This window comes from Mesocricetus auratus, unplaced genomic scaffold (assembly GCF_017639785.1).
Source record: "Mesocricetus auratus isolate SY011 unplaced genomic scaffold, BCM_Maur_2.0 Super-Scaffold_6730, whole genome shotgun sequence".
Lineage (NCBI taxonomy): Eukaryota > Metazoa > Chordata > Mammalia > Rodentia > Cricetidae > Mesocricetus > Mesocricetus auratus.
In genome coordinates, this window is record NW_024429184.1 from 70389228 (window position 1) to 70410383 (window position 21156).

The 21156-nt window shown below is 45.8% G+C and overlaps 1 protein-coding gene across 14 annotated transcripts in view; it reads right to left on the reverse strand.

Annotated features, from left to right (window-relative positions):
• Nucleotides 1–2313: 2313 nt before the first annotated feature.
• Nucleotides 2314–21156, reverse strand: part of Fam110b (family with sequence similarity 110 member B) — a 120831-nt gene continuing 101988 nt past the window's right edge. For 12 of the 14 annotated variants that reach the window (XM_040741479.1, XM_040741486.1, XM_040741485.1 and 9 more), the window contains one exon: nucleotides 2314–5130. In XM_040741479.1, coding sequence (XP_040597413.1) covers nucleotides 3715–4815 — 1101 coding nt within the window. In that variant the 5' untranslated portion in view covers nucleotides 4816–5130 and the 3' untranslated portion in view covers nucleotides 2314–3714. Of the gene's footprint in view, nucleotides 5131–5216; nucleotides 5375–21156 lie in introns of those variants that run through there. The other 2 variants (XM_040741491.1, XM_040741490.1) reach the window with 2 other exon arrangements.

Consider the following 21156-nt stretch of genomic DNA (forward strand, 5'->3'; position numbering starts at 1 on the left):
TGTGTGTGTGTGTGTGTGTGTGTGTGTGTGTGTATATAACATGTACAAATGTATGTATATGTATGTATACACACACACATACACACACACACAGAAACATACACACGTATTCATTCTATATGTTCTATTCTTCTGAAGAATCCCAACTAATGCAGGAGAGCATTTTCTTGTGAGAAATCGAGACCACTTGCCATGGAAGACAGATTAGAGGGTGCCCCTCTAGCCTGTGAATGCTGATGCAACTTCAGCCACCAGTTTGGCAGCAGCTTCATGAAACATCCTGTCAGGAACCATTTGGCTGAGCCAGTTCAGGGTTCTTGATATACAGACAGAGGTAACCAGCTCAGATCGTTTTTTTTTTCTTTTTTTTTTTTTTTTTGTTTTTATGAGACAGGGTTTCTCTGTATTGTTTTGGAGGCTGTCAGTCCAGTCCGGCCTCGAACTCACAGAGAACCGCCTACCTCTGCCTCCCGAGTGCTGGGAGGCGTGCGCCACCACCGCCTGGCTCAGATTGTTTTAAGTTGCTGAGTTCTGGGGGCAATTTATTATACCATGTGTCATAAGTGCAGCAGAAAATGTGCCTAATGACAACTGACTTGTCTTTTGTAGGACCCTGGAGGCCTGGATGTGTCTGATATATGAGTAGATGTCAAATATTCTCTGTTAAGAAGTTAAGGTTTATCCTTTCAACAATCCACTCCATTTGTTTTATAGAGGTGTGACAGTGGGATGGGCGTGGCTGGCTGTGGAGAGGCTCCCATTTAGAAAGTTCTAGAAATAGTACTTCAGGTTAGATGGGGAAAGCCGGAACTAAGGCAACAGCATGACAACGACTATTTTAGAACTGTTTGTAAGGTTCCATGGTGCAATCACCTTGTATCATGAGTGCATGCCTACATAAAACTTCCAGGAGCTGGAAGAAGGTGCATTTTGTAGAAATATCTCCTGGAATTTCACACATTAAACTTTTGAAAGAGTCTTTGCATTACAGAAAAGGAGGCTCTTCTGTTTCAGTGGAGCAGAGAGCCTCACGCTGTCCTTTATAAAATGAGGCCAGGAGACTGGACTGATTTTTAGGGATAAGTAGATACTGGAGGTTGCAATCTACAACTAAACTAGCATAAGAAGTGATATGCATCTGGGCGTTGGTGGCACACGCCTTTAATCTCAGCACTCAGGAGGCAGAGGCAGGCGGATCTCTGTGAGTTAGAGACCAACTTGGTCTACAAGAGCTAGTTCCGGGACAGCCTCCAAAGCCGCAGAGAAACCCTGTCTCAAAAAAAAAAAAAAGTGATATGCACTTGGCAAGGAAATGCTCAACTCCCCAAGGATGGCTTTCTTAGGACAATAACATTCATTTTCAGTATTTTAATAGCTATCAAAATGGATATGTAAACACCAAATCACCTATGTCTAAAAGCCATATTTCTGGAGAAGTTGTAAGGAAACAAACCTTTGTGTTAGTTTAAACAACTTCTTACTCTATTAATTTGAATATGTATCATCACCATTCATAGCTACATTCCCAAATGTTTCTTCTGGAAAAGCAGGGTTCTAGTTTCAGTGAGAGAAGTAGGAAGAATTCAAGACCAGTAGGAAGAGTCAAAGAACCAAATTTGCCTTTCAGGAGAAACGTATTTATCAAAAAGTAGTTTGACAATCATTGTTGTTTTTGAAAATTACATTTTTATAATGCTTCCTTCAATTTGCATACTAAGTATAACTGTATCCTTAGGAGGAATTTTCTTCAAATAGCTTGATTCAATAAATACTTACTGAATACTCAGAATTCAACCAAGAAGAGGAAAGACATAGCCCCTGAGGAGTTACCTAAGTCCTCTGAGGCAGAGGCTGATGACCATGGTGGTTCACGGTGGCCACCTTGAAAGATGAGTAAGAGGGCAAACACATGGCCACACAGAGTGCTATTGATGTTGAGCCTGAACAAATGAAAACAGGGCTTGTCATTTTGAAGATATGCCTCTGCAGTAAGAACTCAAATACTTCACCACAAGAGTCTTCTGAGAAATGTGAAAAGCCCCGAGGTTTAAAGAAAGGCAAAAATAAAAAGTGTGAATAAAATAAGGGAAGAGGCAACATATTTTAGGGACCTCGCAGTAATTATTTTAGCAAACGCACACTAAAGCAACGGCAATTAAGATTAGTGCTGCTCAGAACCATTGTGATAGGGTGAGAGCAATTTAATGAAATAATGTTTCTTGAAGATTATAAAAAATGAGCTTCTGGCCCACAGCCCAAAGTTAGCTATGCATGAAGGAAAAAAAGGAAAGGACAAAGAGAAATCACCACAGGTAGAGCCTACATCAGAGCTATTTATTAGCATATCTTTTCTTCTTAGATTCCAGAACAACTGAAGTATGTACAAAGTCTTATAGCATTCACACCACTTAAAGGCTCCTAGTAGCTGATGAAGACTAAACTAGGGTGGTTCTGCGAAGAGCCTGTGGGCCACCAGAGCACTGAAACAGAGCACTGCCTGGTGCCCTCTGCTTCCACTGAGAGTGCTTTGGCAGCTGGCTCCCAGCTCCTAAAATCATCTGGAGGGCAGGTTATTGGGGAAGAGGCAACAGGAAACAAGGTGGAAAGCTACAGTGTTTCCACAGTTTTCTAGAGCTGTAACAAATACCCACAGCCTGAGAGAAGAATATAAGCGAGATGACAGAATCGCACTGCTGACTTGTGACTTTGCTTCACACAAACCACCGTGGAATGGGAGACTGTACTGACCAATGGTAATCTTACTTCCCTTCACGTCCTCAATGCAAAGCTGCAGAGGCACAACCAACCCACCCCAAATAGGACAACTACAAAGGGAGAGAAACAACATGGCTTAATAGTTCTTGGCCAAAAGCACAACAGAAACAAATAAGATCCCACAAAATAACTTTGTTAAACAGTATCCAATATCAGCTTTAATCAGCTTTAGGTGACCCCTCCTGACAGATTAATACTAGACACTTCTGAATTAACCCAGTTTGAACAGCATCAACAGTCTCCCCACCCTCGAACCTCCCACATTTGCTCATCGTGGGTTTTATCTGATTGTCTTTCCTGGGGCCAGTACTACAAAAATACCGCCAGCATATACTCTGAATTGGGCACAAGGCAGCACGGTTGCCCCATAATGCTCCACTAAGTGGCAAGAGAACGGCACCACGTGCACGAACACAGGGCAAGGCCCACCACTGGATTCCACAGAAACAGCTCTAGCCTGGTTCTGTTCTGTCAGTCATTTTCTGGTAGCAAGTCCCATAACATTTTCCCAGTGTTACCATCTCCCATGTAGGCAAAGTGGCTTTTTATTTCAAAAAGATTCTGTGTTCAACTTAAAAGCCAGTTGACAAAATTTTTAATTAAGACACAATAGTGTGGGGTATAAAAACACAAGAATCACATAAATATTGAAGAAATTGAAAACTTTCCCCCCCCTTGTAAACAGTTTTGATTAAGAGCAAAGCCCTAGTCAGTCCGATTCTGGCTGGAAACTTTTGGCAGATGAGTGTTCAGCAAGACTCTGCAGAGATGTGAGACAGAAGCCAGGCCAGTTGCCATGTTGACAGGCATGCAACTTGAGAACATTGCACAACAAGCAACACAAAGAGTGGAGAAGCTCACAACACTTCAAGGAGACCTCACAACCTTCACAACTGTGTATGCACAGACAGACCCCCCTCCTTTCCACCACTGTGCCTCTTACACATGGGACACCTTCTGTGACTCTCTAGCTTGTTTGATGCTATACAGCCACTTGATGATTCTAGCATTTCTTTCGATGGCAGAAATGCCATATGGCACCCGGTCATTGGCACTGTCATCATTTCTAAGGTCACTGTTACTGTCCTGAGACTGTTCACAGTCTGAGCTGATCATGCTTGCGCTGCGGAAGTTGAGGGATATGATGTCAGAATTAGCCCGTGCAAAGTTCTCCATGCCAAGGTTTTCCAGCTCTTCCGGGTCGAGTCCGCAGTAGTTGAAGAACCTCTCCACATCTGCATCTACCCGGAAATACCTGTCACTCAAGTCTGACTTGGACCTCTGAAGGGAAGGTCTCCGGCTGACCCCACAGGCTGGTTCCACCTGGTCAGCCTCGGGGGACTTCACGGCAGCCACCTTGGGCTTGGGAGGCAGGGGAGGGGCGGAACTGCTGCAGGGGATGGCTTTAAGGGGCTTCACACTGGTCACTTTGCGGATGTCCGAGGAGCTGTGTGAGACATGCAGGAAGGACTCTGCAGACTGCTCCAGCAGTCTCCTGCTCACGTGGGAGCTACTCTCCTGCGGGCTGCCTCGCCCAGGCGTAGGGTACACCTTCAGAGACTCAGCAAATGAGTGTCGATGCAGGTCAGTGGTGTCCCTGTGAGGAGGCCAGTTTCGGGAGCTGTGCTTGTGGCCAGAGCCAGAGCTGGAGCCCTCGGAGCTATTGATGATATTCTTGAGGATCTCGAGTTTGAGGGTCTCGCGTTGCACACCGCTCTCGGTCTTGGCATGGTTGCCAAACACCTTGAGAGTGGGGCTGCCCAGTGTGCGCTTGGCTCCGGGGCACACCGGGGGCTTGGCCAGCACTGCCGGCTTCACCGGCTCCTGCTTGGCATTGATCACCTCCTGGCTCTTGACATACTTGGCCTTATCAGCCTCCAGCCTCTCCACAGCACTGAGCCTCTTGGGGTTGGGCTCAGCCTGCCTGCGGAAGTAGTCGGGTCCTTTGTTCAGGATGCGGAGGGGTACCGCTGACGTGAAGGTGCCTGCGGGGCTGACCGGCTTCACCATGCTACCTGTCTGTAGAGTCTCCGTGGGCATGGTGGGCGGTCTTTCCCCGGCAGCCGTGGTGGATGCTCTTCTGGGCGCCTCTGGCCGGCCTGAACAGACACATGTACACGAAGCACAAAGGGCAGACGAAGGATCCTGGAAGCAGTGTCAGCCGCAGCTGCTCCTCATCTCACAGCTCATTAACCACCGCCGTGGCTTCAGCACACTTTTCTCCCCTTCCAGGCGGCTCCTGCACAAAAAGGCCACAAGCCACAAGTTCCTTTTAATCGGCTTGGCTGCCTCCTTTCTTCTTCCTGAAGTCTGTGGGAGTCTCCTTCAGGTCTTTGTGCTCAACTGCAGGCAGAGCTGAAATACAAAACAACCAACCGCGGGTTAGGAGGGGCGGGTGACATCACGGCTCTAGCAACAGAAGGACCCCGCAGTGCTCCCACCTCCGTGGCACCCCTGCCCGCCGAGGGTACCCCTGCCCGCCGAGAGTCCCCCAAGGACAGCGAAGCCTGCAGCTGGCAATTCCCGGTTAACCGCGCACAAGGAGGGCAAGCGGGACCTAGCAGTCAAATGTGGGCGTTCGCCAGAAAGAAAGGGGCTGAGTCTTCCCACGGAACTCTTCCAGCTGCCTCCCCATTGGTGAGAACAGCCTCCTGAACACGCCTGGCTGGCATCACTTAGAGTGAGACCCAGGAAATACTCGTGAATGGAGAACGGAGGGTTCAGCCCAGCCCTGTTCCGTTCTCTAGCTCATTACTAAATGCTAGGGGCTTCCTAGGACCTCCGTCTGCTTCAGTGGTGACGTGGGCGATTTGAGCCGCTGCGTCCCTTTTGCAGTAAAGTAAAACTTGTGACTGCTTATGACCAATCTGTCAGTAAAACTTGAAACAATCATTAATGATTCAAAAACTGGAAAGGTGGTGAGAAATGGTAGTGGAAAGAAACGCACAAACAACAAAAGCTACAGCCCTTTTCAATTTGCTTTCTTTCAGCAAGCAGTATGTTCAAAGCGCTGTCCTGGAAACTAATAATGTATGTGAAGTTTATCTCATTAAAATGCACTTCTTTTTTGAGTTAAAAATAACTGTTACAGAAATACTTGGATGGGAACCATAGGAGTGGAAATTTAATAATGAAACACTCCATAATTTCTCATACTTGACAAGTGTGGAACATCTTGTTTCCTTTTGCTAGTAAGAGAGCCTATTTTACCAACCATCAGCATTCCAAAGCAGCCAGAGAATGACCTCATCAGCACTGTCACTATAATTAGGAATATTAACAGTGCAATACATCTATCTGACATGCTGAGTTATAAATGTGCACAATATACAAGGTGATGTTACTGAGTTTTTTCTCTCATGTGAGAACATGATGACAGGAAGGAAATAACTGGTATTTCTCTTGATAATCTTCTCAAACACTTCATCTCTAAATAAAATCCATCCTACTTTATTGGAGCCAATCTTGGTAATCTGCAGAGGGATTTGTTCTAATAAAAATGTGTTCCTATGCAATATTTGAGAAACCCCAAGGTGATGACTATATAATGATTTTCTTTAATTGTGCAGTTCTATTTTGATGCCTCAATTTGGAGAAAAAAAGTAAAACAAAACCTAATAACCAACCTCCTCCCATGAAAATTAAATGGGATTCTTTCTTTGAATGCAACTTGAATAACACTGCCTGGAGGAGCCCCAGTTCCTTGAGTCCCTATGTTGACTAATCTACCATTCAGGGTCTCGGGGCTGTCTTGGAGAAAAGGCAGCATCTCACTACTCCACTGAGTAGACCCTGGAGCAATAGCAAGACAGGGTTGGGAGGCAACCTCACAGTGATCAACATAGGACATGGGAGAGAGGGATGGCCCCACACAGCTAGAGTAGGCAGTCACTGAAGGACTTAGAAATACTTTTTTTCTGTAACCCCCCTTCTCTCTAATTTTTACTGCTTAGACAAAGAAGCCAGATAACCCCCAGCCCCAGCCCCCACCAAAAGCTAGTGATAGAACTCACAACCCACTTCTCCTGAAGGAGTCACAAAATCTCAAAAATCTAACTCTTGTTAGACATCGTTCTGAGAAGAGTGGGCCATCATAAAGTTCTCTGGATCGACCTTGCCTGACTGTGGGTGGTAAGTCCTCATTCCAGAAGGGGGCGCTCACAGCCAGGAGGAAGTAGTATTTCAGAAAGGGGTGTTCACAGCCAGGAGGAAGGGGTGTGATGCAGAGAGGTGTGCTGGACTTCCCTCAGCCTGTTGCCATTAGGACACACTCCTTTAGTCCAATCATATTTTAATGGGCTCTCTGTACATCATCCAGTCAAAGCATAAAAACAGACAGGTCACCTTGGCTCTGATTTTTTAATCCAAAGTCTCTCGAATAATGTAAACCTATGACCAAATATCAGGTCTTCCATTTGTCACCTATGCACATGTGTAATGAACAAGAAAGAATTCTTCCCTTTAGTACCACCCACCGCTGGTAACCTTTAACACTTTTAAATGCCACTGTGTAGGTGAAAAATGCAGGAAAGTTGGGGAAGGGTGAAGAGGGCCTCAGAGCTGTGCCTAATGATCAAATTGACCCTCCCAAGGTGCCCAAAGATGGACCGATTGGAGGGCAGCTGCTGAGTGCCCTTTCAGGGGAATGAGTTAGCTGGCTACAATTCCTATAATCCATTCCTGCTCTAAAACAACATGGCTTAAGGAAAAAAGACAGACTTATTTTCAATTTCAAATGGGATAGCAGACTATTGGTGACTGCCTTAACTTTTCTGCAGCTCCTGCCTTTACTGTTCTTAGCTAATTTTTTCTCTGAGAAAGAGAAGGGGCGATCAGATAGCACCCACTGGCATTAACATTCTTGCTGACCTATGCTTTTCTTTGCTATCATCTCTTCCAGTTTCTCTCTATTATGGACAAACGGACAAAATGATAACACCCCAGCTCTTCTACATACTGAACTTCCTATGAAAGCAGGCTTTGGTCTCCCCTGAAACTCCAAATAGACATCATTTGCTCTGAATTCACAAGACTGGGGAATATCAATGCATCTTCTAGGAGCTTCCCCTAAGGGAAAAAATCTCCCTTCTGCTTTTCCTATTGCTTTCTTCACATCTTCCAGCTTCCTAGACACTGCTAGACATTTATAAAGCAAGCATGAAAGGATTATGTTCAAAAGTGATACATTGTAAGCTCTTCTTATTCACTGTCCTTTCCATTTCCACCTCCCTTTATCCTTGGCCATTCCCAATTTCTGAAGTAGTTTTTAAATAGTAATGAGAGAAAACCAAAACAATCCAAAGGTCTAGGCAAGTGGGAAGACTCCAGGCAAGTGGGAAACCAAAAATAGTGTCCAGTACTCTAAGATAATAATAGGCATACTTGATGTCTGCTACCTGTGCTAGCCAATGGCTGGAAGTAATGCGGTGGTTGCTTGCACTAAATCCTTAGCATCTGCTCCCATACTTTACGTGGGGAGCTGCTATCTGGGACACAGGTGTACCGCTCTGGAAAGATACATTGAACTTTACAGTGTAGACCGGTCAATTGGAAATGATGCAGCTGATACCCTGGGTCTACATCTCAGTGTCATGGGCAGAGTAACCATAGAATCCACAGAATCCATCAGGGAACATGGTGGCACACAAGGCCCTGACATCTGGCATATGCTCTAGTGGGCTGGGGATTAATCACAGCAGCGAGGCCAACTGCTGGGCTGGGAGTGGTGAACTTCACTGATTCGGGGGAAAGGAAAATTTGATCTCAGTCTCATAATGTTCCATAAATAAAAGTAACTGTAGTCTTGCTTTGTTTCCCCACGGGTGTGTGCACGCAGAAGCATACCTTTATCACTGGCTACACTGCCAGCTGCTGTATACTCTCAGACTCTGGCATATGGCTGAGACTGCAGGTCATACACCCGGAGGACAAAGGGAGACACCGCTATTTAAGGACATATTGTCTGCATTACATCCCAGGGAATATGCGTTCAGCCATCTGACGGGTAAAAGGACCAGGATAAAGAAACCTGGTTGAGTTACACAGCAAAACAGCTGGCTACATCATGACAGATGTGAGCTCCAAACTTACTACGGGTGGTAGTAAGGAGTCTGTTCTGGGTGGGAGGCCTCTGAGCTGGAGGAGACTGGGGGGGTGAGAAGAAATGAGATTCCTGGTTGCTGGCTCTGTACTAGTCTTGGGATAATGCATGAGAATGCCAGGTCTGACTCAGGAGATGCTATTGCCTTACAGTAGCAAGGAGCAGAGGAGGCCCAAATCCAGTTTCATGTGTATTATAGAACTCACATTTCTCCATCACCGCGAATGGGCAAAGCCACCTCAGGTTTTCAAAGCAAGTGTTCTGAAACCTTCTAATTTCACTTTGCTGGCAGCTGACAGGCCTAGCTAGGTAAAGCCCTGGACCCTCAGCCGATGTGAAATATCTGGGAACATTTACCACCTGGGGGGTTAGGGTCAGAAAATAACCTCCATGCACACGGTTCATCTGAATATACACTAAAGTCAATATGCCTGTAAACCAGGCAAGGCATGCCTCTGTTCCCAGGAGGCCAAGATGCTGAAGTGAGGGTGCCTGGTCCTAAGAAGGAGCCCATGTACAGGGCTGCCCAGGAACATGGCTCTCTGTTGCTTAGGAACAAATCCAGAATTCTGGATAACATTCTGTCCCGTGAAGGACTGTAAGCCAAGCCTGCTCAGCTCAGTGGTTTCGTCTCCTTTATTTGGTACTTCTGGTAAATAAAAGAGAAATACTGTCTAAATTGTAAGTAGGAAAGAAAGCCACCAGAGAGAGCACAGCCCATGGGAACTGAACACACCCACAGAGGTTTCCAAGTGTGAAAGTGGGTCACTCCCCCTGGCGGGAGGGAGGGGGCTTTAGAGAGCATGCCTTGCTATTCCACTCAAAATCTGCCTAGCAGCTCAGTCTTGACTTGTCTATGTATAGAAGCAAACATGTTGTGCTAGTGAGCTAGAAATGTCCTGTTCATTCAAGGGAGCATGTGACAAAAGCAGCTACTGGGCCTCTGAATTGAATATTGTAGACCTGATACTCTCACTTGCCCAGGTCTGATTCCATACTGTCCAGCGCATGTATGACTGCATCTACAGAACACACTGCTCAGTGCATGTATGACTGCATCTACAGAACACACTGCCCAGTGCATGTGTGGCTGCATCTACAGAACACACTGCTCAGTGCATGTGTGACTGCATCTGCTCATCACACACTGTCCAGTGCATGTGTGACTGCATCTACAGAACACACTGCTCAGTGCATGTGTGGCTGCATCTACAGAACACACTGCTCAGTGCATGTGTGGCTGCATCTACAGAACACACTGCTCAGTGCATGTATGACTGCATCTACAGAACACACTGCCCAGTGCATGTGTGGCTGCATCTACAGAACACACTGCTCAGTGCAGGTGTGACTGCATCTGCTCATCACACACTGTCCAGTGCATGTGTGACTGCATCTGCTCATCACACACTGTCCAGTGCATGTGTGACTGCATCTGCTCATCACACACTGTCCAGTGCATGTGTGACTGCATCTATCAATCACACACTGTCCAGTGCATGTGTGACTGCATCTATCAATCACACACTGTCCAGTGCATGTGTGACTGCATCTATCAATCACACACTGTCCAGTGCATGTGTGGCTGAGTGTGCCACCCAGTCTCTGGGCTGGTATCTCTGCCTTTACTTTGCAAGTTGGTTCTGGCAAAGTTTTTCCACCAACTTTTTTCTTTAAATTTTGACTTTAAGCATAAAATTCCAACATGACTAGGGGAGCACTGCCCATATCTACATCCTGGAATGTCCTCATTTGAAAATACAGCCACATCAATTTTGTGTGACAGTGTGACCTTCTGAATTCTTTTCCAAAGGAAGGAATGCACTCACAGTGTGAGTACTCACTGAAGTATGCACTGTGTTCAACCCAATGGCTCTTATCTGTCGACTGAGCAGTTATGTGGAAGACGTCATGCAGAAAAGCCACAAAGTAAGAAGACTCAGACTCCTATGAAGACTAATTATATAATGTGGTGGAAGTGTCATCAGGCAGTAACAAACTGAGCTCATGGACATTCAAGGGGCTTGAAAGACTGATGACCTATGAGACTGACAGGGGACAGTGGGAAAAGACTGCTGGTAGGAAGGGCATTAGGCTTTGCAGATAGTAAAAAGAAGTGAAGTTACAGAAACACAGTCACGTTTGTTTGTTTGTTTTTTTTAATGCCCTGGCCAGTATGGGGACAGGTTGAGAACTTAACAGGAACAACTGCAGAAGACATATAACTGTTGGGCAAAGAGCATAGCTGTGGGGCTTGGGGAGTTTCCAGAGTAGCTCTGGCTTGAATGCTTAGTAACAGCTGAGTGGCCTTCAGCTTTCTGTGTTTCAACCTCCCCATCTGGAAAATGGGGTAATGAAACAGCTACCTCTCCCTATCTGTTGATTCCAAACCCAGAGATCCGTCGCCTGCAGATGGAAAACCTCCACCCCAACTTTCACAAAGCTCCCCAAACTACACCTGGAATATCCACCCCAACTTTCACAAAGTTCCTCAAACTACACCTGGAATGCTGTCCATGCTTGGTACCCTGCTGAAGCAGTTGTGGTGAAGTAAGTCAGTCTCTGTCACAGGTTGTCTTGTGTCTGCTGTCCCATGCAGGTGATTCTACCAAGGCTGTGAACAAAATGTTCAGACTTGCTTTCCTGTTACCACCCCCCAAAGGACAGAGCATAGCTACTTATACATAGTTTACCTTCTGTTTGTCTGTATTACTTTTCTGTTACTGTGACAAAATACTTGACAGAAACAAATTAAGAGAGAAGAGGTGGATTTTGCCTCACAGTTCCTGAGGGTTTCAGCCCATCACTGAGAACAGCTCAATTTGTGATGGTACAAGCGAAGTATGACAGAGGTTGCTCACATGGCAACAGACTAAGAATCAGGAAAGATGCTAGAACCAGGGGGATGGGAACAACCTCCCTAGGCCTGTCCCTAGTGATCCACTTCTGTTAGTCCTCTTCAAGGTCCCACAGCTTCCCCAAGTAGCATTACTAGCTGAGGAACACAAGTTTAAAACCCAGTCCTGTGTGGGACATGTGAGATTCCAAACATAACAGAGGTATTCTGCACAACTGAGGGATGATTTAAGTGTGTCCAATCTGTGGCCAGCAAGCTGCATGTTCCCTATGGTTGCTATTTATATAGCTCAATACACAGCATAAATTTACTTAAAACTTATTAGGTTGTTTGTGATATTTGTGTAAGTTATAGACAATAACATTGTGCCACAAAGTCAAGCTAGACAGGCCCAATAGGAGAATGAGTGTAAATTTTATGCAAGTAATTCTTTCATCTTATATAAGTGACTTGAACATCTGTACATTTTGGTATGTGTGGGACATCCCAGAGCACCTCTCCCATGGAAGCCTAAAGAGGGGAGAAAAGGAGAGAGAGGAAGGAAGGGGGAATGGATAGATGGATGGACAGACAGACCAATGGATGGATGGATGGATATCTGCGTTTTTGATAGAGCACACAGACACTTTGTGTTACAATTAGATATAGGATGAGAAGGTGGCAATGTTCAAAGGTGTTTGTGATGCACTATAGAAGGAACCTCAATGCACACTAATAGGCTGTGGATTGCAGGATGGTTTCTAAGAAACACACACACACACACACTGCACTTTAACCCTCTCTACCCGCTTTCTCTGTACAGCAGGCTTGTCACACACCATCCTGGCAGCCTATGCTTGTTCAAACATTTGCTCTCCACCCCTAACAGGCTCACAACCAACTTGTCCCTGTGCACATATCACAGTTAACAATAATGCGGTCATCACAACTGCAGTGGAAGTGTACTAAGAAATCAAGTTTCCTATGTGGGGGTTTAAGGAGGCAGTGTTGTCCCTTGTGAAAAGCATTTATTCATGTCAATGAATAAGGTTAGCCACGTTTTTCTTTCCCTTCCTAGTCCAAATGTGCAGTATTTATCCTGTGGCAGTAACTTTTAAGGAATGCAAGTAAGTAAAAGATGGGTGTGGTGACACATGCTTGTAATTCCAGCACTTGGGAGGTGGAGGAAGGAGGACCAAGGAAGATCAAGCATCTCTGTGCCTAGCTCCACAGCAAGTTCAAGGCTACCCTGGGATGGGGGTGTAGAAGAAAAGGCTGCAAATGGGAAGGCAAAGAACGACAAAGGGAAAAGCAGACAGGACTGAAAGGGATGGATGTATCAAAACTGACTGGATTTGCTCACTATAGACAGGGCGGAAGGGAAATTTTTCAGGCCAGGTGGAAAAGTTAAGTCAAGTGAACTTTCAGGACCTGGCCTTTTTCCGTTACTGAATGATGTGTTTGCTCCTTTCTTATTACAGTGAAACCCCTCATCTATAATCCCAAAAGCTTTCTCTCTTGGTGTTGCCATCAGCAATCAGCTTCAAGCTCTACATAAACTCAAATCACCTTCTCTCATTATCACCATCACTTTGTATATCCTTTGAAATTCCAAAGGCTTCCTAATAACATTGGAACCTTTGATGGCAGTCATTTTTAGCTTATTATTATCATTACTATTATTATTATTGGTTGTAGTCAGTCTTCCAAACAAAGTTCCTGTCTGGGGAGAAAGCTCAGTCAGTAAACTGGCAGCCACATAAACATAGGACATGAGGTTCTCTGATCTGCAGCACTTAGTTGAAAACAAAGCAAACAGCCAAGGTGGTGGTGCTATCTACAACCTCAGCATTGGAGGGGGGCTGGAGAGTAGCTAGAGCTTCCTGGTCACCTAGCCCAGTCACACAAATGGCTAGCCCTCCACGAACATGCACATACATACTCGCACACATGTGTGCATATAGCCATGTGGCTATCTACACACACACAACACATCCCCTAAAGTTCCCTGGCCTCTGTGTGCTGTTCTAAACTGAGATTGTCTGGAGGGAGCTTGCTACCCACAAAGTTCTCCCATGACATCAGGTGGGAGGAAAGCAAGATTCCTAAGTTGGGGGCGGAGCTGGGGAGAGTGCCTCAGGAGACCAGTAAGGGAAGTCTGAGGGTCTCTGCTCAGAGCTAGAGTGTGCAGCAGTGGGGCCACACAGGGAGCCCGGCAGCTCCTCTGGGGCTCAGAAGCCTGGGAATTAGCTTGCAACTAGAATGTGGGAGGTCAAAGTGGTAGACTGTAAAACCAACACACAGCAAGAGGAAGCTTCCTTTCCACAAGCACTAGGGGAAAGTACACTAGGGGAGAGGAGCAGCCTGGCCATCAGAGACCCGCAGTGAGACGGCCAGAAGTGTGGAATGAGGAAACACTGAGTACCCATTAGTCACTGCAGACCCAGCTGCCTCCACCCAGGAAGCCAAGAGCTCTCAGAGAGAAGCCCCTCTGATATGTGCCATGGCCTGGGACATATCCCAGCAGCAGGAGCCCAGAGAATCCATGCCACTTTCCCTTTTTGTGTGTGTCACACACCTCCACAGGGTTTGCTCTGGAGGTTAGAAGTGAAAGGAAAAAGGCCCAGTTAAACAAACACACCCTGAGCAGAGCTAAAGAAACACACTTTGGCCCTGCAACCAGAATCAAAGAAACGCACCCTGACCCTGAAACCAGTGGGAAAGAAACACACTTAGTCCCTGGAATCAGAGTCAGTAAAACCTGGCCCTAAAATTAGAGGCAAAAGGCTAAAAAGGACCAGGGAAAGAAACACACTTTGGCCCTGAAACCAGAGCCAAATCTGACCCTACACCTGTGCAGAAAACCAACCAATCCCTGAGCAGGAAGTCTAGTCATTCGGAGCTCAGGGACTAAAATCTGACCAACCACCATCCCAGCAATCTCCCTGGAAAAACTCTGCCCCTTAAGAATCCCTATATAAACCCTGTGCCTGATCAGCTTCTGGCTGTTTGGCTGCCCAGCTGTTCTCTGCCACCCTGACAGAGGGCAGCCACTCTCCTGGATTCTTCCCTTCCAACAAATCTCTTGAATGAGGTTTGGGTGAGAACTTCCACCCTTGATGGAGTGGAGCAGAACAGGGCTGTAACACTTTTCCCTGGGGAAACCTTTCCTGGCAAAGTGAAGTTGCTATACTCCACTCTCCAGAGGACTGGAGCTGAACAGCTTTGCCTGGGAGCCAGAGCAGAGCTAACACACTGGGGAAGCCTTTACCTGAAGCAGGGCTGTAAGCTGCTATGTTTACTGTGACCTGTGGTATTCCTTGGCTCCCATGTGCCAGAATATTTTTCCATCCGAGCTGTAACACTCAGTATTCTTTGGCTCCTGAGTGCCATAATTCATCCCTGTTTATCATATCTGATCCCTCAAAATGCTTACAAGAAGTGACCCTAATGATGAAGGGAGAGGAACTCACAGGTGGGAGGGGCAGATTCTGATCAAGCCCCCTTTCCACGAAAGGTTCTAGGCCCATTCAAGGTAGAGCTGGGAGAAGCAGAAAAGAACTACCCAGACGCCAGGGTGGAGCTTTTACTGTGATAGGAAGGTAAGATGGTAAGACCCCTCTGCCTGAAACTAAGCTGAGGACTGCAAAGGCCATGTGTCCTGTCTGAGATACTATTCAGTAGGAGAAAGTAGAATTCAGAGGAACATGGGGAAATAATACATTTTTTCATTTTACCCCTGTAAGGTTAAAGCCAGAAAACACCAGGCCACATGTTTGACTTGATATTTACACCAGGTTTCTGAGAACTTCCTATGGTTGCAGTCCCTGCTCTGGTCCTCATGGGCCTCAGTGTGAGGTCTGGAATCCATCTGTGTTCACTAGCATGGCTATTCCTACTGTGGAAATGTGGGCAAGTACCAGTCCCTGAATTTCTTAAGACAACAATGATAAACATGACTTGCCCAGATCACAGGCTGAAGCTGGAATTCAGTATCAGTTCAAGTGCGTGGCATGACTCGGCACCCCATGCATTCAGTCAGTGCAAGCCTATACTAACTGGTGTGCCTGTGTCCCACAACTTGGCATTTATCATCCCCTTCATTCTGTTTCAAGCTTTATGACCACACACACACACACACACACACACACACACACACACACACACACACACACACACACACACACACACACACACACACAGAGCAGGAGAGGACATCAGATCTCATTACAGATGGTTGTGAACCACCATGTGGGTGCTGGGAATTGAACTCAGGACCTATGAAAGAGCAGCCAGTGCTCTTAAGCTCTGAGCCATCTCTCCACCCCTCCTTCTTTCTTAAAATGATTCCATTATTCTCCCATGATGGAGTTAGTACTACTTTTGTCAGACTGGATCGCCTGCAGTTTCTGCCTAAGGGATTCCATGCATGCCCCATTTTTTTACTTGAGGACCAAAGAAAATATGTGTTTTCAAATTTCAAAGCAAACAGTTATGTGAGAAAAATGGGTCAAAGCAAAAAATAGACTCATTATTATATTGTAATGAGGGCGGGGGGCGGGGGGCGGCGGCGACGGGGACAGAGCAGGCTGGATCTCACCACTTGGTGGATTTTTGTGCTTCTTTCTTTCTCCAAGGTGCTTTAGAGACTCTGTGCACATGCTTCATTTTCACATGGAGTGAATCATCATTAAACATCGACGTGCCTCTCTTTACACGGAAAAACAAATGAAATGGAATCACAAATGAAAGTCACATTTCTGGTTCAAAATTCTTCCTTAGTTTCAGCAAGGAATAGGTGATTCTGAGGCCACCAACCTCTATTCAGGAGCTCTGCCTTTTTCCTAGAAACTGATGCTCTGTGTAGCTGGCGCCGAAAGTCGCACGGAAATACAATGACAAAAATACAATGACAAAAAGTGAGGTTATCAGAATTCCTAATGAACATCCACTCGCATAACCATCCTAAACAAGATACACACAAAATGATGCCACTGCAGACCAGCTTTGTTCTCTCACGTGAGCTCTCTGTAGCTCTGCCTTCACCTCTAACACTGTGCGTGTGAGTCCTGCGTGACAAAAGTCCAGGGCTTCTGCCCTCTGTGACGGAGTAGCCCCTTAGTTATTGTGTGTCTAAGAGTGAGCTGGCTGCCCTCATTACCTGGGCCAGGAAAAGCTGCCAGCAGCAGTAACTAGGCGAATGCTCCAGATACTGGAGAACACTGGTGCTAAGGCTTTGTTCTGGGCTTCAGAAAAGGCAGGTGGGTTACCTTTTGGGAAAAAATGTTGCTTCATGGCACATAAAGCCCAGACCAGGGATCAGAGCTACTTGGGTCTAGCAGATTTTGTCAGTTCTCCTTCCAACACTGACCTTATGTATCTACATTTTGCAAATCATTGCTTTTTCCTTTCACTGTATAGATTTGTACCCCAAGGCTCATAACATAAAAAATATTACTGCAGCAACAGATAATCAGAATACTTCTGCACAATGGTTCTATTTCTAGTGCACAGCCTTTGGGCAAAAGAGAACATCTGCTCTGAAGGAAATATTAAAATCCGTGCTATATGAATACATGAAACATTTAAAGTTGAAGGTCACATGATAAAGCAGCATTTTCTTTAGGGGGAATCCAGTCCTTCAAGACTACACCAGGGACTTCCTGTATAATGATCTTTAAAATTACCTGCTAATAATGAGAGCGTCTTCCCAAACACATGTGGCATCCTATAATCGTACTGACGACTTCCAGACGCTTTACCCTTCATCTGATGATACACTAATCCTCATCTCACAACAGGATTACATCCCAATAAGCCCATCAAAACCCTGAAGGTATCACATGGGGAAATGCACTCATCCATGCGCTACACTGAGCCTTCTTTCTTAGCCACATGGCACTGTAGAAAGCCAGCTGTGACCTTGAGACTGACTGGGAGCTGTGGCTTACTTCTTGTTATCAAGAACCATGCGAAAGGATTGCATGGCACTGTGCTAGTCCTTGGGAGATCAAAACTCTGTTCTGTGCTCAAGGACTACTGCATGTGTACCTCTTTTGCATCATCCTTTAGGCAACAATCAGTAAGTTAAACTACTGGCTAAGAGGGTCTGTGTTTCTGAAGCAGGTATGACTAACTTTAAATTTTGTCTGAAGATGCTATAGAAATGGTTGATGATTCAGTGTCAGGAACTTGACTCATGGCAGAACAGGGATACCCACAATGTCATACTGTTACTATGCTCCCAAAAACTGTGTACTAAAGCCCTCATCTTACTTTATAATAGGTGCCCACTAAAATGCTCTCTGAGATGAGTTAAAATGATTACTATTGGGTAGAGTAATTATCAAGTGGACGCTTCTACAGTTAAAAGGCCCAATGAGGACATGGGATAGAAAACTTGGAAGAATATTTATCAATTTGGAATGATACTTGAGATCTGTCCATCTGGTTGAGGATCATAGTACATTGGCATACAAGCACACAGAAACCAGTCACAACTTAGTAAACATCAGCATTGTGCTGTGCTTAAGACAAAGTACAATGGGAGAAAGGCTGTATGGCAGAACCTCCGGGTTCATCTAAAACAATACTGACTACTTTGTGCCTGTTTGTCAATGAACACCAGCCTTACTCTCCATTTCCCGAAGGGCTTTTCGCAGAGCAGCTGTTGGACCACCCAATCCTCTGCCTTGACTGTCCTCTGGGAACAGTTAAATATTTCTTTTCCCATTTCTAAGGATTCTGCCTCAATGGTGGGATAAAAATATCTTCAAAAGAAGACTCATGACAGACACCTAGTTCCCAGAGAATATTATTTCCATCTTTTAGCACCTAATATATCTTACATAAAATAACCTTTGGCTTACAATGGTACAGACAGAATATCTACCATGATTTCCACTCACAGTACTATTTGGGGTTCAAGTAGCTAGGTACTCAGGAATGACTATCAAGTTCATTTCTGCTTGCCCAGGCTCTTCCAGCTCCTAGAATCTTGGGAGCAGCAGCAGGTACCAGACTGGTGGCTCTACATCAATCAGCTTGATGTGTGGACATAAGTATGACCTTGGAGGGACTGTGAGAGGCTTTGTGTAGGGTGCTGGATGAGGTCTGTAACCATATGCTCTCTCCCCTCTATAGTTTTACCTGATGTCTTTCCCATTCTGCACTACCGCCATTCTGCTTCTCTCTCTATTAATACCTAACCCCTTTAAGCTGATAACCAGATCTCTGCGAATACTTTATGGTGCTCTAGCTGCTGTCCTCTGGCCCAGGCAATCCCTTTTGTCTGTTATGGAACAGTGGTCCCAACTCTTGTCCCCAGCAGTCATCTGACACAAAGCACCCAGCACAGCACCCAGTGCTCGTGGGAGCAGATCCTGGAAGCTTTGGGACAGATTGCTTTCTGGTGTGTTCATTTCCCTCAAGACAAATGAGTAATAGTCTACATGGTGTCTTCTGTGCCAGTTCAGATGGCTTCAATCCAGTATTCCTTCCCTACTCTGCTGCAGAGAGAAAAATAAACAACAACATGGGGTGGGTGTTGTGGGGTAGGGGCAGAGCAAGCTCACTTGAGGCTCCCAAGCGATCCTGATCACCTAGAGCTCTAGAGTCTAAATTAAAAGTAATCTGATAAATGTTTAAAATTAAAAAAAAACTACAGATCTCTCTGGGAAGAGCTTGCACTAGACCTGAAAACAGAGGCCAGGTCACACAGCGCCTCCCCATGACAGACTCTACCAGCCTCTGTCTCATAACTTTAACACTTCAGATTCATATTTATTCAAGAAAAATGACTTCCAGAAATGGGGAGGGGCTACTGTTTGCTTTGGAATAGCTACTCTCCCCCTGTAGTTTGTACACTGAGAGGGGGTTTCCTGTTGTGTTTTAAGAGAAAAGGGTATCTTTGCTCAGGGCAAGAGGTCAGAGCTGATGTTCAGTGCCTCTTGGTCTCTCCAGATTTTGAGTCTGTTCACCATGGCCTCATGATGGAGAAATCCACTAGTGGTGGAGTAGCAGCTGCCTCTTACCTACCAGTACCACGCCAGGTAGGACACAGGATCTTTAATGTCCAGTCCTGGTCAGCATGCTTCCATGTACTCTTGGGTGAGGAAGTGGAGACACAAAAGTTTGGGTAGCATGTTTCAAACTGCTGCATTGCTCTGCTTTCTGCACGCTTCAGGTCTGGCTACATTCAAACCTGCACCCCGTGCTGCTCTGCGCTACCATGGGAACACTGGTGGTGACATAAGTTGCAAGCAAGGAAGGGAGGACGAGATGTGGCCAGCCGTCTTTTTACCAGTCTGTCTGGTCTGGTCAAACAGCAAGGAGAATGCCCTGTTGAGCATTACTGTCTACGCCACAGGAGGTGCCTTGAAGACGTGGTGAGCAGTGCCATTCATAAAATATAAAACAAACCCAAAGACTCCAACATGAGGTAAAGACAATACAATCTCTTTGAAGAATCTCCAAGGAGCTCTCAAAAATCACAGCATCCTCCTCCATGAAAAATAAACACTCTAGTGTATTGCTAAGGCAATTAAAATATCTTCTGAGCAAAGGAAAAAATAACAGAGTCACGACCCAACAGATAAAAATCAGAACATTCTACGAAGCCCATCTTCCCAGGGCTGCTCCATGAGAAGCCAGGGGTGGCACAGACCACATTCTGTTGCATTAGTCAAGACACACAAACAGAGGAACTAGAAGGCAAGAAATCACCAGGAATGGGCTGCTGATTCAGAAAATATTGACTGACCCTCTGATACGTGGCAGGCAGGGGAAAAATGAATGACATATGGAGCTTACATGTATGGCACAAATCAATATTGTATGTGGCATGACAGGAATGGATGCTGAAAAGAGGAGGAGCAGAGAGGTTTGGCATGTAGGAAGTGCTGTCAATGTCCACAGGAAGAGTGGTGATAAAGAAACGAGTAACTGGGGAGGCTTGTTTCTTGGGGTTGGAGATAAAGGAAGAGCTACAGGTGGGTAAACAGAGCCAGGAGAGGGCATTTATTTCAAGATGGCAGACGTGAGGTATTATGTGCTGATGGGAATGATGCAGTAGAAAGAAGAGCACAAAGGCTGCAGGAGAGAGCTGCACCCTGAAAGTGGGGGAATAAAAATATCTATGGGGCCTTGCATAGTAGATCAGTATTTATTCCTGGCATACAAATGGACTTTGGGTGTCCATCCCACAATGAGAGATACACTCTCAGCCTGAACTCTTGGGGGGGGGGGGCTGGGCCCTGCCCTGGATGAAATGTCAAACTATGGACACCCCAGGAGGGCCTCACCCTTTCTGGGGAAAGGAGTAGGGATTGGGGAGGGGGGTAGGGAGTTGGTGGGAGGAGGGGAGGAAAAGGGAGAGGAAACTGGAATTGACATGTGAAGCAACCTTGTTTCTAATTTAAATTTAAAAATAAAAAGAGAGTAAAAA